Source organism: Solanum lycopersicum, chromosome 9 (genome assembly GCF_036512215.1).
Source record: "Solanum lycopersicum chromosome 9, SLM_r2.1".
Taxonomy (NCBI): domain Eukaryota; kingdom Viridiplantae; phylum Streptophyta; class Magnoliopsida; order Solanales; family Solanaceae; genus Solanum; species Solanum lycopersicum.
Window position 1 is genome coordinate 64,578,196 of NC_090808.1, and position 16,714 is coordinate 64,594,909.

General features: G+C 28.1%; 3 protein-coding genes across 3 annotated transcripts; 1 reads left to right on the plus strand and 2 right to left on the minus strand.

Annotated features, from left to right (window-relative positions):
- Positions 1–5,526: 5,526 nt before the first annotated feature.
- LOC101262251 (uncharacterized) lies at positions 5,527–6,330 on the minus strand. Its single transcript, XM_010328261.4, has one exon. It carries the CDS (start codon positions 6,105–6,107, stop codon positions 5,679–5,681), a length of 429 nt encoding a protein of 142 aa, XP_010326563.1. The 5' UTR covers positions 6,108–6,330; the 3' UTR covers positions 5,527–5,678.
- Positions 6,331–11,891: 5,561 nt separating this feature from the next.
- Positions 11,892–12,296, plus strand: LOC104649365 (leucine-rich repeat extensin-like protein 3). Its single transcript, XM_010328352.2, has one exon. It carries the CDS (start codon positions 11,892–11,894, stop codon positions 12,294–12,296), a length of 405 nt encoding a protein of 134 aa, XP_010326654.2.
- A 1,801-nt stretch (positions 12,297–14,097) lies between these two features.
- LOC104649338 (uncharacterized) lies at positions 14,098–16,670 on the minus strand. The gene is made up of 2 exons (XM_010328259.4): positions 15,315–16,670; positions 14,098–14,394 (listed from the first exon to the last, which is right to left on the minus strand). The coding sequence occupies exon 1, from the start codon at positions 15,862–15,864 to the stop codon at positions 15,394–15,396; it is 471 nt and encodes a 156-aa protein (XP_010326561.1). The 5' UTR covers positions 15,865–16,670; the 3' UTR covers positions 14,098–14,394; positions 15,315–15,393.
- Positions 16,671–16,714: the final 44 nt, after the last annotated feature.

Below are 16,714 nucleotides of genomic sequence, written 5' to 3' on the forward strand. Positions count from 1 at the left end.
CATTGTATACTTCACATATTTTTGTTACATGTTGGGACGGCAGCCGATTGCTACCCAAATTTGAGTGGCCATTAGCGATAGTTTGATAATATATCAAACGTAACTATAGTTTACTTTAAAGAAAATCTCGGAATATAGTATATTGATTAATTTTATGTCAATTCGTGATGGTCAAATCGAATAAATATAGAGTGAATTAATACTCTGATATAAAGCAAATTAAAATAGCTTATAGGCGAGCAAGAACAAAGCAAAATAGGTAAAATTCAAACTTAAGCTATTTTGGAAGTTCACATATTTTACATAGCAAATATATGTCTTATGTTATAATTTTATGTGCCACTTCTAAATAACAAGAAAAGATAAAGAAATGAGGTTGAAAGATGTCAAACAGATGAGTGAATTTTGACAAAAATTTTACTTATATATTTTAAAAATTAAAGTTGTTAGTTACATTAAATTTTTATGGGATAATTTTTTTAGATATTGTTTTTTAATTTGTACTCATTTTTCTACACACTTTGATTGAATATACGATATTAAAGATAGATTTTCCATAAAATCTATAGTTTAAATAATAATAACTAGCTAGAATTAACCATTTGAAATTTTAAAAATTATATGTATGAAGTTATTCGTAGACTTATAAATTCTTACGCATTATAAATATAATTTATCATGATTCTAAAAAAAAATGTAAATTACCTAACTTATATGGCAAAATATAATCAAAACCTTACATTACAAATACTTAGCCCAAAATACAATTTGATGTACAAAATATTATACATCCAACATACAACAATATACAAAACTCTCATATTTTATTTTTACAAAAAAAAAAAAAAAAAAAAAAAGTTTTAACCCTTGATATACAATATTATCCAGTTAATAAATAATATTATACAAAATTAAACAAACATTTGTTCATTCATATACAATATTATTCTAAAAATGAACTCGTAATTTTCACTTGAATTCAAATACCAGATTCCCTTGAAAACACCTCAAAACTTACATCAAACACCCAAAAATTCAAATTTAAACTCCTCAATGCCTAATCAATCAAAACTCTCTCAAAACAAAGCTTCTTTATTTTTTTGCGAAAAATTAAATTTTGAAGTGTTCGATACAGTAATGATCGTCTATGAAGTTACCGTACAAATTGGAAACTTCTAAAAGTCTAAAAGTTTTTAGAAATTCAGATATATTTAACTCTTAAATTCTCCACCGACTTAGAAAACGAATAAGCATCGACGAATTTTAGATGAAATTTGGAAGTACACCATTGATATTGTTGTTGGTTGTTGAGTAGATAAATATGTTATGGTCACTTGACTACAGTACAACCTAAAATGTGAATTTGTGGTATAAATTGTTATGTAGTGCAATGCTATGTGGGTTGGGGTAGCATTGATCAGTGCTACTCTTTGATAATATCAAATCACAGGATACCAATTTCATTAGTAAAAAATAAAATAATTGCTGTCTTTGAGTTGCTAGGATAATAAATAAAAAAATAAATTTCAATTTATATAGAAATTGTGTCAAATTAAATAAGAAAATAAAACCTTGATCAACTTTAATAGGATTATGCACAATGCTAGTTAGTTTTTCCATTTCCTTAAACTAAATAAAGGACAAATATTTATAATATTTATCAGTTTTTTCTATAGTTTAAAATAATTGCATATCGTTTTCATGCCAAATTTCAAATCAGATACATGTATTTCTGCTATCAGATAAATTAAAAGGGAGAGAGGCAAGAGAAGTGAGCGAGGTCTACTAATACATACAAATAACACTAGATATATGTATCTGAGCTTCCAGATAAGAGAGTTAGATACATGTGAATTTGCTTGGATACAATGTATCTAGAATAAATTATACCTAGTTTTGACCCCATGATATCCGAGATACATGTATTTTGACGTATTTAAACACGCCAAATGCATATATCCAAAGTTAGAATTATGATAAGACTCGTAATATTATAATTCACAAACTAACATAAATTTAAGTAATTAACTTGTAACTACTTGGTTTTTTGTAATTACCCTAAACTAAAACTTATACTAATATTTTAGGCTTTGTATACTTTTACTACTTTTTACTTTAGTAGGAAGTCAGCCCACAACCAATATAAAGGTATTAAGGAAGGAACAGAAGAAATGAAAAAAGTGCACAATAGCCTAATTTAAGGCCCATTATAGAATCGGATTCTGGTGACCAATAAAGTGGTATCTAATCTTCCAAATAACTTGAGAAAACTTCTTTAGATTCTATTTTGAAACTTTTTTTCTTTTTTTAAAAATATTTTTTTCTTTTTAGAAGTTACCTACTTTTAATTAGATAATTTCAATAAATTACTGTAATTCAGGCTCATAGAAAGATAAAAACAAGAGAACAAATTAGAATATAGAGTCGTCAATATGGATTAAGTCCGTTGGGCTGGTCTGGTCTAATATATAATTTAACTAGATCAGACTAAATTATTTTGAGTTTATTCAAGAAAAATGTCTTTTAGCTCGATCCAGATTAGCATGTTGATTTATAGGACTTGAGCAATATGAGTTGGGCCGGTCTATACTCAAAGTTTATTCAAAAGTTATATTAAAATTTAGAATCGTCAAATGTGACTTAGCATTATGAATGTGTTCTCACCAAGTATAAAAGTTGTGTCTATTATGAAAATATTCAAACACTTGTTTCTACTCGAAATTGGTTCCATGGTATATACACACACATTATTGTGAAAATTGAAAAATAATTATATTATTATTTCTATTTAGATAGTTATATTTTTATTTGATGTCAAACTTAATAAGTATTACACTCCCTGTCCCAATTTATGTGACTTATTTTCCTTTTTAGTCAGTTTCAAAATGAATTATACATTTCTATATTAAGTAATAATTTATCTATAAAATATATATTTTACCCTTAATGAAATGATTTACGACCACACAAAATTCTATCATTTATTTTGGATTGCAGGTTCTAAAAGTCTTCTTTTCTTTTTTAAATTTCGTGCCGAATCAAACTACCTCACATAAAATGAGAAGGATGGAGTATAAAGATTATTTATTTGTGATTTTTTCGTTAGCAAGTAGTATCCTAACGCCATGTAATATTATCTTGTCAATATTTATGTTAACATTTTAAAATAATAATTGAATCTAAAAAAATTAATTAAAAAAATAATTTTTTTAAAAATAGGCTGACTCGCCACGGTCTGTAGCTCACATACAGATGGATTAGGTTAGTTGTTTTCTGGCCCACAAAGAAATGAGACAATCCAACTCGATCCATCAAATTTCAAAGCTTGTATAAGCTATTTCGTATGGAATGAGTTAGCCATATTAATAGCTCTAATACAAATACTGAAAAGATTTTGCTTTGACTATATATCTTAATTATAAACTTGTTATAGCATATAAATAGATGTGATACAAGATATATATACCAGAAGAAATAAGAATATGTCATCTCTTTCTATATATAATTGTTGAAAAATAATATATAAATATTTTTTTTCCATAACAAAATATATATTTATAAACTTAAAAATAAATACTATAAATCACGGATTATACTATTAAAAAATAATTGGCCTTTGGAAAAAGAAAAGAAGTTCAACTCTTGTTGGTTTTGAGATGAATGAAATGTTGCTTTCAGTATTTGCCTATTTTTACCAGATTTTTGTTAGGTTACGAAGCACCGTGAACATTATGGTGACACGTCACCATACAATAACACAAAAATATAGAATAAATGAGCTCACAAATAATACAAACTCTAGATAAATTTAGATATATCGCTCAATGTTAAAGTATAGTTCAAAAGTACTTGTGTTTTATGCTCTTTTTGTTTCTTCTAATTATTCTTTTGTCAATTTTAAATTTTAACTCTTGTATTTAAATTACTTGATTTTAAAAATATTACATACTCGATACAATCTTATCAGTTATCATATAAGATTTTGAAAGGATAAAATATATATAAATTTTATTTCGAGATAGCGAGGTTAAGATAAAACTTACTTTGATAAAGCAATAATTATTATTTTTTTAACTAATAGTATCAAGTTCATAATCATGCCCTCATCTCACCAACCATCATTATGAACTACCAAATTGTCAACTTAGAGAATGATGTATTTTGTATGTATTATTGCTTCCCATCATTCTCAAATGGAATTTTAGAAAGCATGTTACTTCGTCTTTTTAATTTACACAATTTTATTTTCTCCACTAACATAGAATTTTATTATTTGATGTCATCACTATTGTTATTGATAAGGATGGTAGTCAAATTAATTGATTCACTTATATAATGCTTTAATGCCATTAATTCTTCCACCAATTAGTAATCAATAGCTTTACCTAAAGTAGCGGCGTATCATGAATTATTCCCTACATTTTGCCAATTTTTTTATGGTACTCTTCTCATCTTCCGATTTCAATTAGTGTCGTGTTTTTTCTTATACGTCTTTTAATAAATAAAATTAAAAAAAATTAATCTTTTTATCATTTAAATAATTTTTTCTTTCATATTATTTTTGTTGAGAGTTATAAAAAGAGAAAATGTACAAAGTACTCCTTAGGCCTCAACCTATGCTCGATATTCAGAGATACACTTATACTATACTAAGATCTTATTATATCCGAACTTCTTTTATAAGTAATTTTTTATTTTTTTCGATCTACGTGACACTAGCTTGAAAAAAATCAATTAATATTGAGCTTATAAGATAGAGTCACGTAAATCGAGTAAGAATGAAAAATTACTAATAAAATAAGTTCAAGGGAGTAATAGGACTTTAACATAATAAAAATGTATTTCTGAAATTTCAAACATAAATTATGGGAGATTTTAAACATAGATTAAGGAGTACTTGTGCATTATCTCTAATAAAATATTAACAACAAACTTTTTTTACATACACATCATTTTTATCATTCTTGATTATTTGTGAAACTATACTTGATATGTCATTATTGTTATTATTATTATTATAAGACTCACTTATTACTAAATTATGATGTTCATACACTTGAAGATAATAACTTACTAAGAATAAATTGAGAAAGAAATAATCAGTAGCGTAGTATACGGTGGTTAAAGTGTCCAATCGAATATTTCTTATCAAAATAAAATATTATATTCTAATAAAATAATATACAAAATGATTATACAACATATTTTATATTTTAGACACTTTACCTCGACAAATTATTGCAATCTAAAAACTAATAATCCAATAATTTTATACAATACGTTCACCCAATAGCCCTAATTAATATATTACTTAAGAAATATTTAATTAAAATAATTTTTATTTATAATATTTTTGAAAGTTCTAATGGGCTATTGTCGTTTTAATGGGAGTAAGAAGAATAGTATGAGAAAACTTCCATTTTACTGAAACAAATACGTAATACGAAATAGAGGGATACATAAACAGCATGTTTATGATGGTAGGTGGTAGATCTTATCGTAAAATTAATCGAGATACGTATGAGCTAATCGAAGAGGTGACAAAATCATTTGGAGCAACATAGCGTTACAATTTACAACAAATTTTTTTCCGGTCTGCAAGATTCACCATCATTTTTTTTGTAAAATTAAGTAACAGAATCTCAAAAAGAAGAAGATGAATACTCATGATTCGTTGATTAATTACCGTTTACATTAATCTCAGGTCCAATTTTAGCAGCAGCACGAGTACCTAATTTTCCCTGAGCAATTATCATAGACTTATAGATCTCCACCAGCATTTTCTCATCGTACTCCTTAACTCGCCGCATCCCAAATCCGTCGATTCCGCCGCCGTACTCGCCGCCGAATCCTCGAGTATTCGCAACCCTCAGCATCGCGTTCACATAAGCATCACGCAGTCCAATAAGAAGCTTCTTCAGCGAAAATCGTTTGAAATTGATTTTCAGCTTCAATTTGGGGGTTAACTTTATCTTCCAGAACTTTCGTTTTCGGGTCGAACCTTCTGTTGATAAGTCGACCCGGTTGTTTCGATTCAACTTCTGATAACCTCTTCTTCTCCAGTAACCCTTTAATCCTCTGTAAACCCGGGTTGATACTCCCTCCATTTCTTTGTCTGCTTGAGAAAAAGGATCGGATCGGATCAAATGGTAATATACATTAAAGAAGAATGATAGAGAGAGAAATATAGGTTGGAATTTGGAGGATGAAGTGCAATTAGCTTTGAATGTGAGTATAAAGAAATAATGGAAATTGGTGAGAGAGAAGATAAGAGTAATTAATATCTGTCGCAACTTTACCTGTATTTCACTCGGGATATTAATACCTTCTGACTCATGGTTGACGCAAAACTACTCCTTTTTATGTACCTATCGACCGTGGCGACGTGATAAATATTTTTCGTTTTTAATAACAGTTTTTAAATTTTATTTCTTTTGCTAAAAAATTACTTTTACTAGGTAAGAATTGTGTTTGTATTTGTACAAAGCGAAAGAAAATTATACATATATATATTTGTGTTTCCTTCTCTATCGTGTCAAGATCTCGCTCGCTACTCTGACTCACCTCTCCAACTTTATACAAACACAAATGTATACATTGCATTTGTGTTTGTATAAAGCGAGACAAAATTGTATATACAAATACATATATTTTCATCTTATATATTTATAATTAAACAAATACGGATATTCTCCTATCCAGTTTTCTTTTGTCTCTCTTTTCTCGTTTTATACGAAGTGCATATTATATAATTGATTCTTTTGTATATACCGAACAGATTATACAACTGCTTCTTTTGTAAACATAGTATATTATTGATTTTTTGATTAAGCATTTTCTTTACATCATTATTTTTTATTTGTATTATTTCTCTACATACTTTTAATTTTTTTTAAAAAAATATATCATGAATATCAGAATAATTATTATGTATTAAAAAAAGTTAAAGGTTAAGATAATATTTTTTTAAATTCTAATCATCTAGCGATCTTAATATTTTACATTAAATACAAAATTAAAAATATTTTTGTATGCTTCAATTGGTTCAAATCTATTTTGAAGTAAAATAGAGTAGTTTGAACTACTCTACATATACATAAAGTAATCAATTCTAAGCTAGCGTTTGACCATAGATTTCCAAATATTCTTAGCAAATATTATTTGGGTGAAAATTTGGCTGAAATTTCACTATGTGTTTGACCATATTATTTGGGCAATATGTTTCACTTTTTAAGAAAAATATTATTTGTACCGATAAGTTTTAAAAAACTATAAAAACTAACAATAAATTTATAGTACAAGTCAATTGGATCTTCGTTATAACAAATAATAAGTAGTGTCCATGACACTAGAGTCGTGAAATAGAAAAAGCACATTTTATCACCTTGAGTCGATTGTTCATCATTTTCGTCAATCACCATATCATCACTTTCATATTCAATGTCTATTTCGTCAAGTGTTCACATAAAAAAAATATGTAATACAACAAACTATTATAAAGGGTTTTTTTTTGTAAAAATATAAAAATTTGATTTTAAATTTCAACTTTCAAAAGATCTCAAATAATGAGGATTTAGCCCAAATACTAACAAAAACTACTAGTATTTGGGATATTTGCCATTCAAATTTATATTCATCTCATGTGCAATATCCTTAGTAAAAATCATTGCACTCGTAATGCATATTTATTTTTAAAAAAACAAATTAACATATACAAGTAATTGTTTTTTAAAAATGAAAACCCCAAAAATATGAGGTCCCAAGCGATGACTTTAGTGGTCTAGAAATTACGACGACCCTCGAATACAGAGCGGGAAAACAAAAACATAAACTCCTTAAATGATGCTAAGGGAAGAAATTAGAGTTTTTATGTCTTAATTTATGTGATGTCTTTTAAATTTTAAAATTTAAATAACTTATTTTGTTCTAATATTTGTATATGTTTTAAGAAATATTTTTTTAAAAAATTTATGAATTAAAATATTTAAAAATTATATAAATTAATTTTTTTTATATTAATATGATAAAAATATACTCTCAAATTAGCCTATCTTAGCTTTAGTAAAACCAATAATGACAAATAATTTAAGAGGGGGTGATTACTACTAAATAACTGAAAGGGAAGGAGGAGTAGAAAAACTTAACTTTATTAGCTGCTATAATGTATGGTCCCCATCTTCTTAATTAATAAACTATATACCAATAATTCCAAATTTTAAGTGATAATAATTGAGTAGGCACTGTAGATTGATTTGGAAATGGATGATGTAATGTTAAACTAACTTTATACTAAAATTAGTAGCATTGGTATGACTATATATATAACGACGCATGTAATATTATCTGTTATTTATATATTTATAACATTATCCCTTTCGTGTAGAAGGAAAATGACATTAATTGTAACTTTAAATTTATTGGGGGAAATCATAAATAGTTAAGAGTCGTATTAGGAAAAAACTTCCCTCTTATTCATGTTTATGTAAAATAAATACTTTCTCTTAGTTTATTATTTTGTTTTATATACATATTAAAAATTTTTATAAGAAAGAAATATAATTTTATTAATTTACCTCTTGAAATACTAGTTGAAAAATTTATAAATAAATGTGAACATTTTAAAAAAGGAATTAATTGCAAGAGTTATATAAAGAAAATTTAATTAATGTTTTCTTGATTTAGTAAGGTGAACAACTAATACGGGACATACTAACAAATTATATTAGTATGATGATTAAACTATATATTATGAGATAGGGTAGTAGATAATTTGATACTCATTTGTACATAAAATTCTATATTTAATTGTGTTTAACAAACTATATTAGTATGATGATCAACCATATATATTATGAGATGGGGGAGTAGATAATTTGATACGTATTTGTACATAAAATTCTATCTCTTGTGTTTGATTAGTACTAGCTTTGTTAGTTAAAATTTTAAAATTTGTATATTCTAAAAATATTTTTTATCAAAAGTATTTCACTCTCTGTCTAGGTGGATATCTTCTAAAAATAGTTATTATATATTACATGATCAATTACTAAATCAGAATAGAATTAATTAAGTTTTTCCATTTAACCCTTTAGAATTAATAGCCTTTGAAACATGAACAATTCTCAAAACTAGCTATTGTTATATTCCATGTATATTTTTGTAAACTTATTTTTATGTGCATTGATAGGAATAAAAGACTAAATAGTAAAGCTAATTAATATATTAATAGTTTCTTAATTATTGATTTACGTAAAATAAAAAGTATCCATAGTATAATATTTGACATAGACGTTTTAAGTTTGAAATTCCTTGCCAGTAAAAGTAAGGAGTTAGCCTTTTCAGTCGAGTTCGTCGCATCAAACTTGACTAGAGTGAGTTACCTCTATATGTGATTTGCAAGCTATTGACATCCTCACGTCATTTACTATTATTTAATCATTATAATCTGATTTATCTTGGTGTGTAAGTTGAATGCTAATAAATATTTTTCACAAAGCAAATTTCTTTATGATATATTTAATTTGATTCGGTTATTGCTAGAATTAATAGATCTAATCTCTTTTTTAATGTCAAATTATAGTGTAACGTGTATCTTTCCTTGTTTCAGATTAATAAGCATTATGAATTTTACATTGATTTATCAATTATATGAGGTTCATGAATTTGGGCCATCAACCTTGCATATACATGTAGTGGCTCGTTAACAATTAATGGCCCAATTGAATTTGATTGACAAATGAACAATTTCTATATTTCATCATATTTCTTCTATTATTATATGCAAATTAAGAAAAAATTGAAAAATATTCATGTGAAGAAGTACAAGTGCAAATATGGAAGATTTTTTTTTTTTTTTTGAAAATTTCGTGAAAAGCCTATAATTACTATCCTTTTAATACGTATTGTGTAAATTATTTATGTGTAATAATTTTTAAATCACATGAATATTAACTGCAATAGGCAAATCTGTAGAAAGGATCATGTTATAGAATACTTTTGTTATACTATATCAGCAACCCTTTCGAGTTAAATAAAGAATTGAAGATTCATATTTCATTTCGTAAACAAGTTAAAATTTTTAATTTGTGACTTTTTACTTATAAGTCATAAGTTATAAGCCTATTCATACCGACAATCAAAAGTAATTGTAGAAGTTACTCTTAACTTTCACAAATTTCCTATATTGTTTATTCGCTTGCTTCATGATCCAATTAAGTACAATATATGTAGTTTGTTCGATATACTTTATCAATCATCAAAACTCATTAATTCGTGCAAATTAATTCGAGTACATCCTTTTATATATATATATATATTGGTACACCTCTCCATACATTTGTCATTTGGATCCACACATCTACTCTGCCCTTTATTTTGTGCATGTTCCCTGCCGACAATATACCATGAAATCCTTTCAATTCTCACTTGTACTAATATTCTTTTCTTTTGAGTTCTTGGAAGTTTCTCCCACCCATACTCCCAAACTATATAGGCAAATTAGTACACCCCGTTTATTTTTATTTGTTCATTCTATTATTTTAATATGTATAATAATATTCATTCAGTTTATAAAATTAATAAATAACTTATTATTCTATTTTTTTTAATTTTTGCTATCAAATATTATATTCATTCTTCAATATTTAGATGACTTATAATTAACGAGAGTTATATAATAAAAAATATTTTTTTATTTTTATTAATTGTTGAATTTGTCAAATTAAAAATGTTGAGAGAATCCCAATGGGTCAACTTTCATGCCAACCTGTATAGTATAAAGCATCTTTTGAGATAATAAAATCGATCCTATAAAGGGATTCCCAAACATTTTCATTACTACAATTTTGCAATTACAACTTTTTATTTCACAAATCTTAACATAAAATTAGTTCTTTTTTGTCATGATAAACACGAATGCTGAAAGGGCTCCAAATAGGGTAACCACTAAACCTGATACAATATGAAAAGTTTCGATTCGATAGTTTTTATTTATAAGAATATTATATCAAATTAATTTGTTATAGTCAGTATACTATCCGTGAACCAATGAAAAATTAGTGTTATAAAATATAATTGTATCTATTCCTCCACCTAATCACTTCACTGGAAAATCGCATGATAAAAATAACTTTTTACCGAAATATTAAAAAACTTCGTAGTTTTTTCATTGTGAAAACACAATATTTGAAACTAGGACGGTGATTTACAAAATTGAGTGCCCCTCAAGAGCGCCGTGCCTGCTGGAAATTCCACAAAAATTATATATATATATATATATACACACACCTTAATTCACTACTAATTATATGTTAAAAATTGCAAATTCCCTCCGCCCTAATTTATATAATGTATGTAAATCATATTTTTAATCTAAAATAAGTTATATAAGTTAATGTGTTTATAAATGTTCTTAATAGATTTACATATTATGTCTGTCATTCAGCCATGAGCTCGTCGCATAGATTTGTCTAAAGCGATTTACATCTTATGTATAGTTTGTAAGCTATTACATATTAAGCGATAAAGTACTCATTCGAAAAATAGAAATTCAAAATTTATTTACTCCGCGTCTATAAATGACTTATCACATAAAACTTATCTAATATAATTTACATGTTGTTCGATGCAATTATTTTTCATATAAATTTTGTAGGTAGCGTATAAGATGCAACACTAGAAATAGTGCGGTCTTCAATAACATGCACTAGTCCATCAACCCCACACATGCACCCATTCTCTTCATATATATCCCCTACCTTTTCCATCAACTTATTGTATTTGTTACATTTCAACTACAACTTCTCAAAATGTTTGCTCCAAATTCTCAATTCCAATTTTTTCTTCTTCTTGTTTTCTCATTTTCACTAAACAATGTCCAAATTACTCAAGCCATGTCAACAATCACAGCAATTTCCAAAGACCAAATTGCTTGTGAAATGTGCACCACTTGTGAAAACCCTTGTCAACCAATTTTCCCTCCACCACCACCACCACCATCACCGTTACCTCCGCTTTTATGCCCTCCTCCACCATCACCACCACCACCACCACCACCACCGTCACCGCCTCCTCTACCACCGGTCAATTATTGTCCACCGCCACCTCCACCACCGGCACGACGTTCATGCCCGGAAGATTGCTCTCTACAACCTCGTTCACCACCTTATTCCATATATCCTTATTTTTCACCACCTTCAACTTACCCTAATAAATCCACTCGATACAAAAATCAACCTATCGTTACTTATCTTATTATTGCCATAGCATGTCTTTTTAAAACTTTTGGGCTAATGTAGTGTCATATCGTTAGTTTTAGGTCAAGTCTGCATAATTTTTCTTAAAATGTCTTGTTGTATTCCCATGATTATTTCTAATTGATTTTTAACATCAGACTTTGTTCGTACACTCAACATAAGTGAAAAAGAATCATAGTGATATGTATGACATTTAATGTTTGTTTACTTATAAATAATTATATGTAAGTTTCATGTTTAGACAATGTGAAGAGATCTAGCAAGAAGAAATTGAAGGGCAAGAAGTGGTGCATATAAAAAATGGTGTACCAAAATTGCCAAAAAACAAAGAATTAATGTGGATTCGAAGGACATCTCATATGCTTCTACAAGGGAAAGTAGGAATAGCCTTCTTTTGCACTTTAGGTAGTGGAATTCAATAAAGTGGCTCTAGTGTAATACAAGGGTCACATGCTTAGTTTTTATATCATTTATAATATTTTACTTAAAATTTACTTATTGTTGGATACTAATGTACTCATCTATTCTATAATGAAACATAAAATTGGTTTTATTTTCTTTTAAGTTCTTTTGGTTTCTTGTGATATATTTTTTATAGTTCGACTAATTCAGATTCGAGCAAAATCTCTCACTTTAAATATAGTACTTGTCATTGCATGCATTTTAACTTTTTGGATTGATCATTGATAATAAATATAATGTTCATGTTTCGAAAGCTTCAATATTATTTATCATCACATTGGTTGCCAATCACACAAGAAGAAAAAAGTGGGAATATTATAATTCCAATAGTTTCTTCCACATTAAAATCAAATGATTATACAGATTATAGGGGTAATATTTTTGGTGTGATCTCGGAAAGTTGGAATAAAGACCATTTTTTAAAGGGTGACAAAAAAGCATCGTAGAATAATAGTAAAGTGACTAATATGCAATAAACATTTTAGATTTTCATCCTGATTTATTTTTATTTTGAATCTCGATTAATTTAAATTTGCATTGTATAAGATTTATTAAAAGGAGAGACTTTTCCTACTTAATTCTTTCCATTCTTAGGGCTCGTTTTATAGGCACCCCATTAAAAATACATAAATCATACTCATTTCATCACAATCTTTGATGGTAGTAGATTTTCCTTGTTTTTCTATGTTCTTTTAAACATCTTTTTAATATGAATTTGGTGAACTTTTATGAATGAATTATTTCTTATACCACAATATAATAGACTTGATTGGAAGTTACTAAATGTAGAATAAAATGTTCGAATGGATTGTTGACTTTGGTAATAAGACTTATTCAATATATTGAGTTAATTGTGAACGTCCTGATTAATTCAAATTCACGTCTAAAATAAAACCGCGAGAAGGGAATTCATTGAAGGTAAGTAACAAAGAAAAAATATTAATGGTTTTTAATTTAAAAAAAGTAGGAGTATATTTTTTGAACAAAATAGAAAGAAAAACGATAGAAATCATATTCGAGTTGCCCCTTTATTCTTATTCCCATTTCATGGCAGTCAGTCTGAGAATGCTGATAAAAAGAAGGTGAAAAAGCTAACATTTTAGTGCTCTTTGATTAACACAGTTCAACTGACTTTAGTTATGCTGCTGTATTTAATATAGAAAATTTCGATATAATAGACATAATAAGGATCTACGATTAAAATTTCAATAATTATAACTATAATTTTATTCTACTATGGATGTCGTGATTTATATATTTTGTTTGTTTGTTTCGCTTGATATACAAATATGACAAGTATATAAAAATTTTGTTAAAATCTATTTGTATAGTTCGCTTGTCAATATATAAATAGAGCAATTTATTATGAATAGGATAAACATACACAAAATTCTGAATTTATACAATCAGAAATCAAATTATACAAATTTTAAATTTATACAAATCAAGCGAACAACGAATTGAAAAAACCGAAACCGTAAATTACAATTTTCAAGTTGTAGCTATAATACCTAATACAGGGCAAATATTTGCTATTTCGCAGAATTTTCCCGATTTAATAAGTAGTTTGGGAATTAATTAAATATTACTACAATACAGTGAAGAATAACACCATCCAAACAAGGTGTTAGGGGATTAGCTAATTGGACCATATCAATTTTGGGCCTGCCTTACCAGTCTTACTCAACACTTCCACACCTCAACCCAACAAAAATGTTAAATTTTGATAGATTCCAAGACATAATACACTTAGTTTTAAGGATTTCAAACGATATTTCAAAAAGGAAAATACTACCTTATTAGACCATATATCTATATTTTCAAACTTAGCTCAATGATCGAAAGTGAAGTATTTACCATCTAAGTAACTTTCTGTTATTAAGCTTGAGTTTCTTATACACCGCCTATGAGTTTTCACGATTTAACTTCCTTAGTGATTCGAACTCACAATTAAAAAGTGTATGCATATTGAGTTATATATATATATATATATATATACACACACGCATACACTACAACAAAAATAATCATTAGCGACAATTAATTTTCAATTATCGCTAAATATGTATTTTTAGCGGCAATTGTCACGCTTCGTATATGTTCCTAAAGACTTTAGCGACGTTGACTCTAATCACACTTAACTAGTATCAATAAAGACTTTAGCACTCTATATTAATGTCAATATTTAAATCCGCTAAAAGTCATTTTTGTTGTAGTGATACTTAGACCAAACATGACATATTCATTAGAGAAATTGTTTTGTACACAATTTTTAATGCTATCTTGACGTACATTGTAGGATAATCAAGAATATTAAAAGAGAACAGAAAACTTAATATGTATACAACAAGAAAAAACCGTGTACTACCAACAATAATACATGTAATAAGTAAGACGTACGTACTATATAGTATTATTCTACATACCAAATCTGCAAAAGTAGAATAGGGTGTCCTCAAATCAAACATCCTGAAAATTTTCCATTTTTTAGTCGACTACTAGCTTCTCAACTTTGTAAATCCATTATTGATGGATGTAACAGATACCTTGTGAAATTAGCCGTAACGTACGTAACAGATTAATTGAATTGTACCTAACCTTGTCCAAACACCACAATTATTAATGCTTCTGAACCTGATATACATATTCTGATTGGTTCATATGGATAAATTTGTGGTTACAAAAACAATAAAATGGGCAGGACAAGAATGAGACAAGTGATGTAAGGGTTGTTCTTGAACTGAACAGATTTGGAGTCGATTGTATAAGGTGAAGGAGGGTTGTGAAAATAGAAAGGGAAATACGGTAAAATGGGGTTTGGAGGTGGTGGGATAGGGTATACAGAAGGGTCAGTCGGAGGATTGTAGTAATCACCATCACCAATGCCACCATCTCCGCCATTGTAAGGCGGTGATGGAGGCTGCGGGGAGTAACCCCCCGGAAAATAATGTGGTGGTGGAAAATTATAGTTAGATGATGGTGGTGGCAGTGACGGCGGAGAGAAGATAGGCTGACATGGGTTGTCACAGGAAGAACACATTGTGCAGGATATTCGGTCTGCCGTTGTCGACGTGGCGTGAGTTGATTGGACATTGCGAAGCAAAATAAGGGTACTGAAGACTAGAAATTGAAAATGCAGGGGAGCCATTTGTATGAAAACAGAGGAGATATGAAACAGGGGAAAATCAGGTTATGCACAAAAAGAAGAGTTGTTTATGGTTAGTATACACAATAGAAGAGGACAATAATAGTAAGAGGCTAAGAAAAGGGGTAAGATAGATAATGGGTGTGTATTGATGACCGCACCATTCCTAGAGTTTTATCTTCAAAGCCAGACCAGGTTAACCCTTTTCGTCGAAAAATTATGTTATATATAATAATCAAATTTTAATTTTATAAATATAAATACATAAATTAACATTTTATAAAATAAGCAGAAGGATTAGTCTAACCGTACTTAGAAGCACTATATGAGATGGTGTGTCCCAGCCTCTTAAAACAAATTAAAAGCTTAATCTATTGGCTAGACACTCACAAACTCTATATGAGGTGGTTTGTTCAAACCTGCTAAGCCTATTTATAAAATTTTTACTATATGTGAAATTGTGTGTTCAAGCTTACTACCCTATTTATAAATCTTTTAGTATTATTGACACCCTTCCCCGACACCCCCTTAATGAAAATGAAAATCATCCCCTGACAACCTTTAATGAAAATTGTCCCCTACCCAAACCTAAAGAAAGCAAAACTTTTAGCACAAATCTAAATTTAATCAAACTAAAATGAAAATACTGAATATCAAATGATCGAAAAGAACAATATATCCTTAACATACTCGAGTCTCTAACATCTCAAAAAAGAAAAACGCTCATGTGTTCAAGCTTTGCTAGCCTATTTATAATTTTTTTTCACACTATTAACATCCTTAATGAAAATCCTCCCCGACACCCCCTTAATGAAAATGAAGATCATCCCCTGAAGCCTTTTAATAAAAATCG

Coding starts and splice junctions, on each gene's coding strand:
- LOC101262251 (XM_010328261.4), bottom strand. CDS start 6,107: ATGGAGGGAGTATCAACCCGGGTTTACAGAGGATTAAAGGGTTACTGG.
- LOC104649338 (XM_010328259.4), bottom strand. CDS start 15,864: ATGGCTCCCCTGCATTTTCAATTTCTAGTCTTCAGTACCCTTATTTTG.
- LOC104649365 (XM_010328352.2), top strand. CDS start 11,892: ATGTCAACAATCACAGCAATTTCCAAAGACCAAATTGCTTGTGAAATG.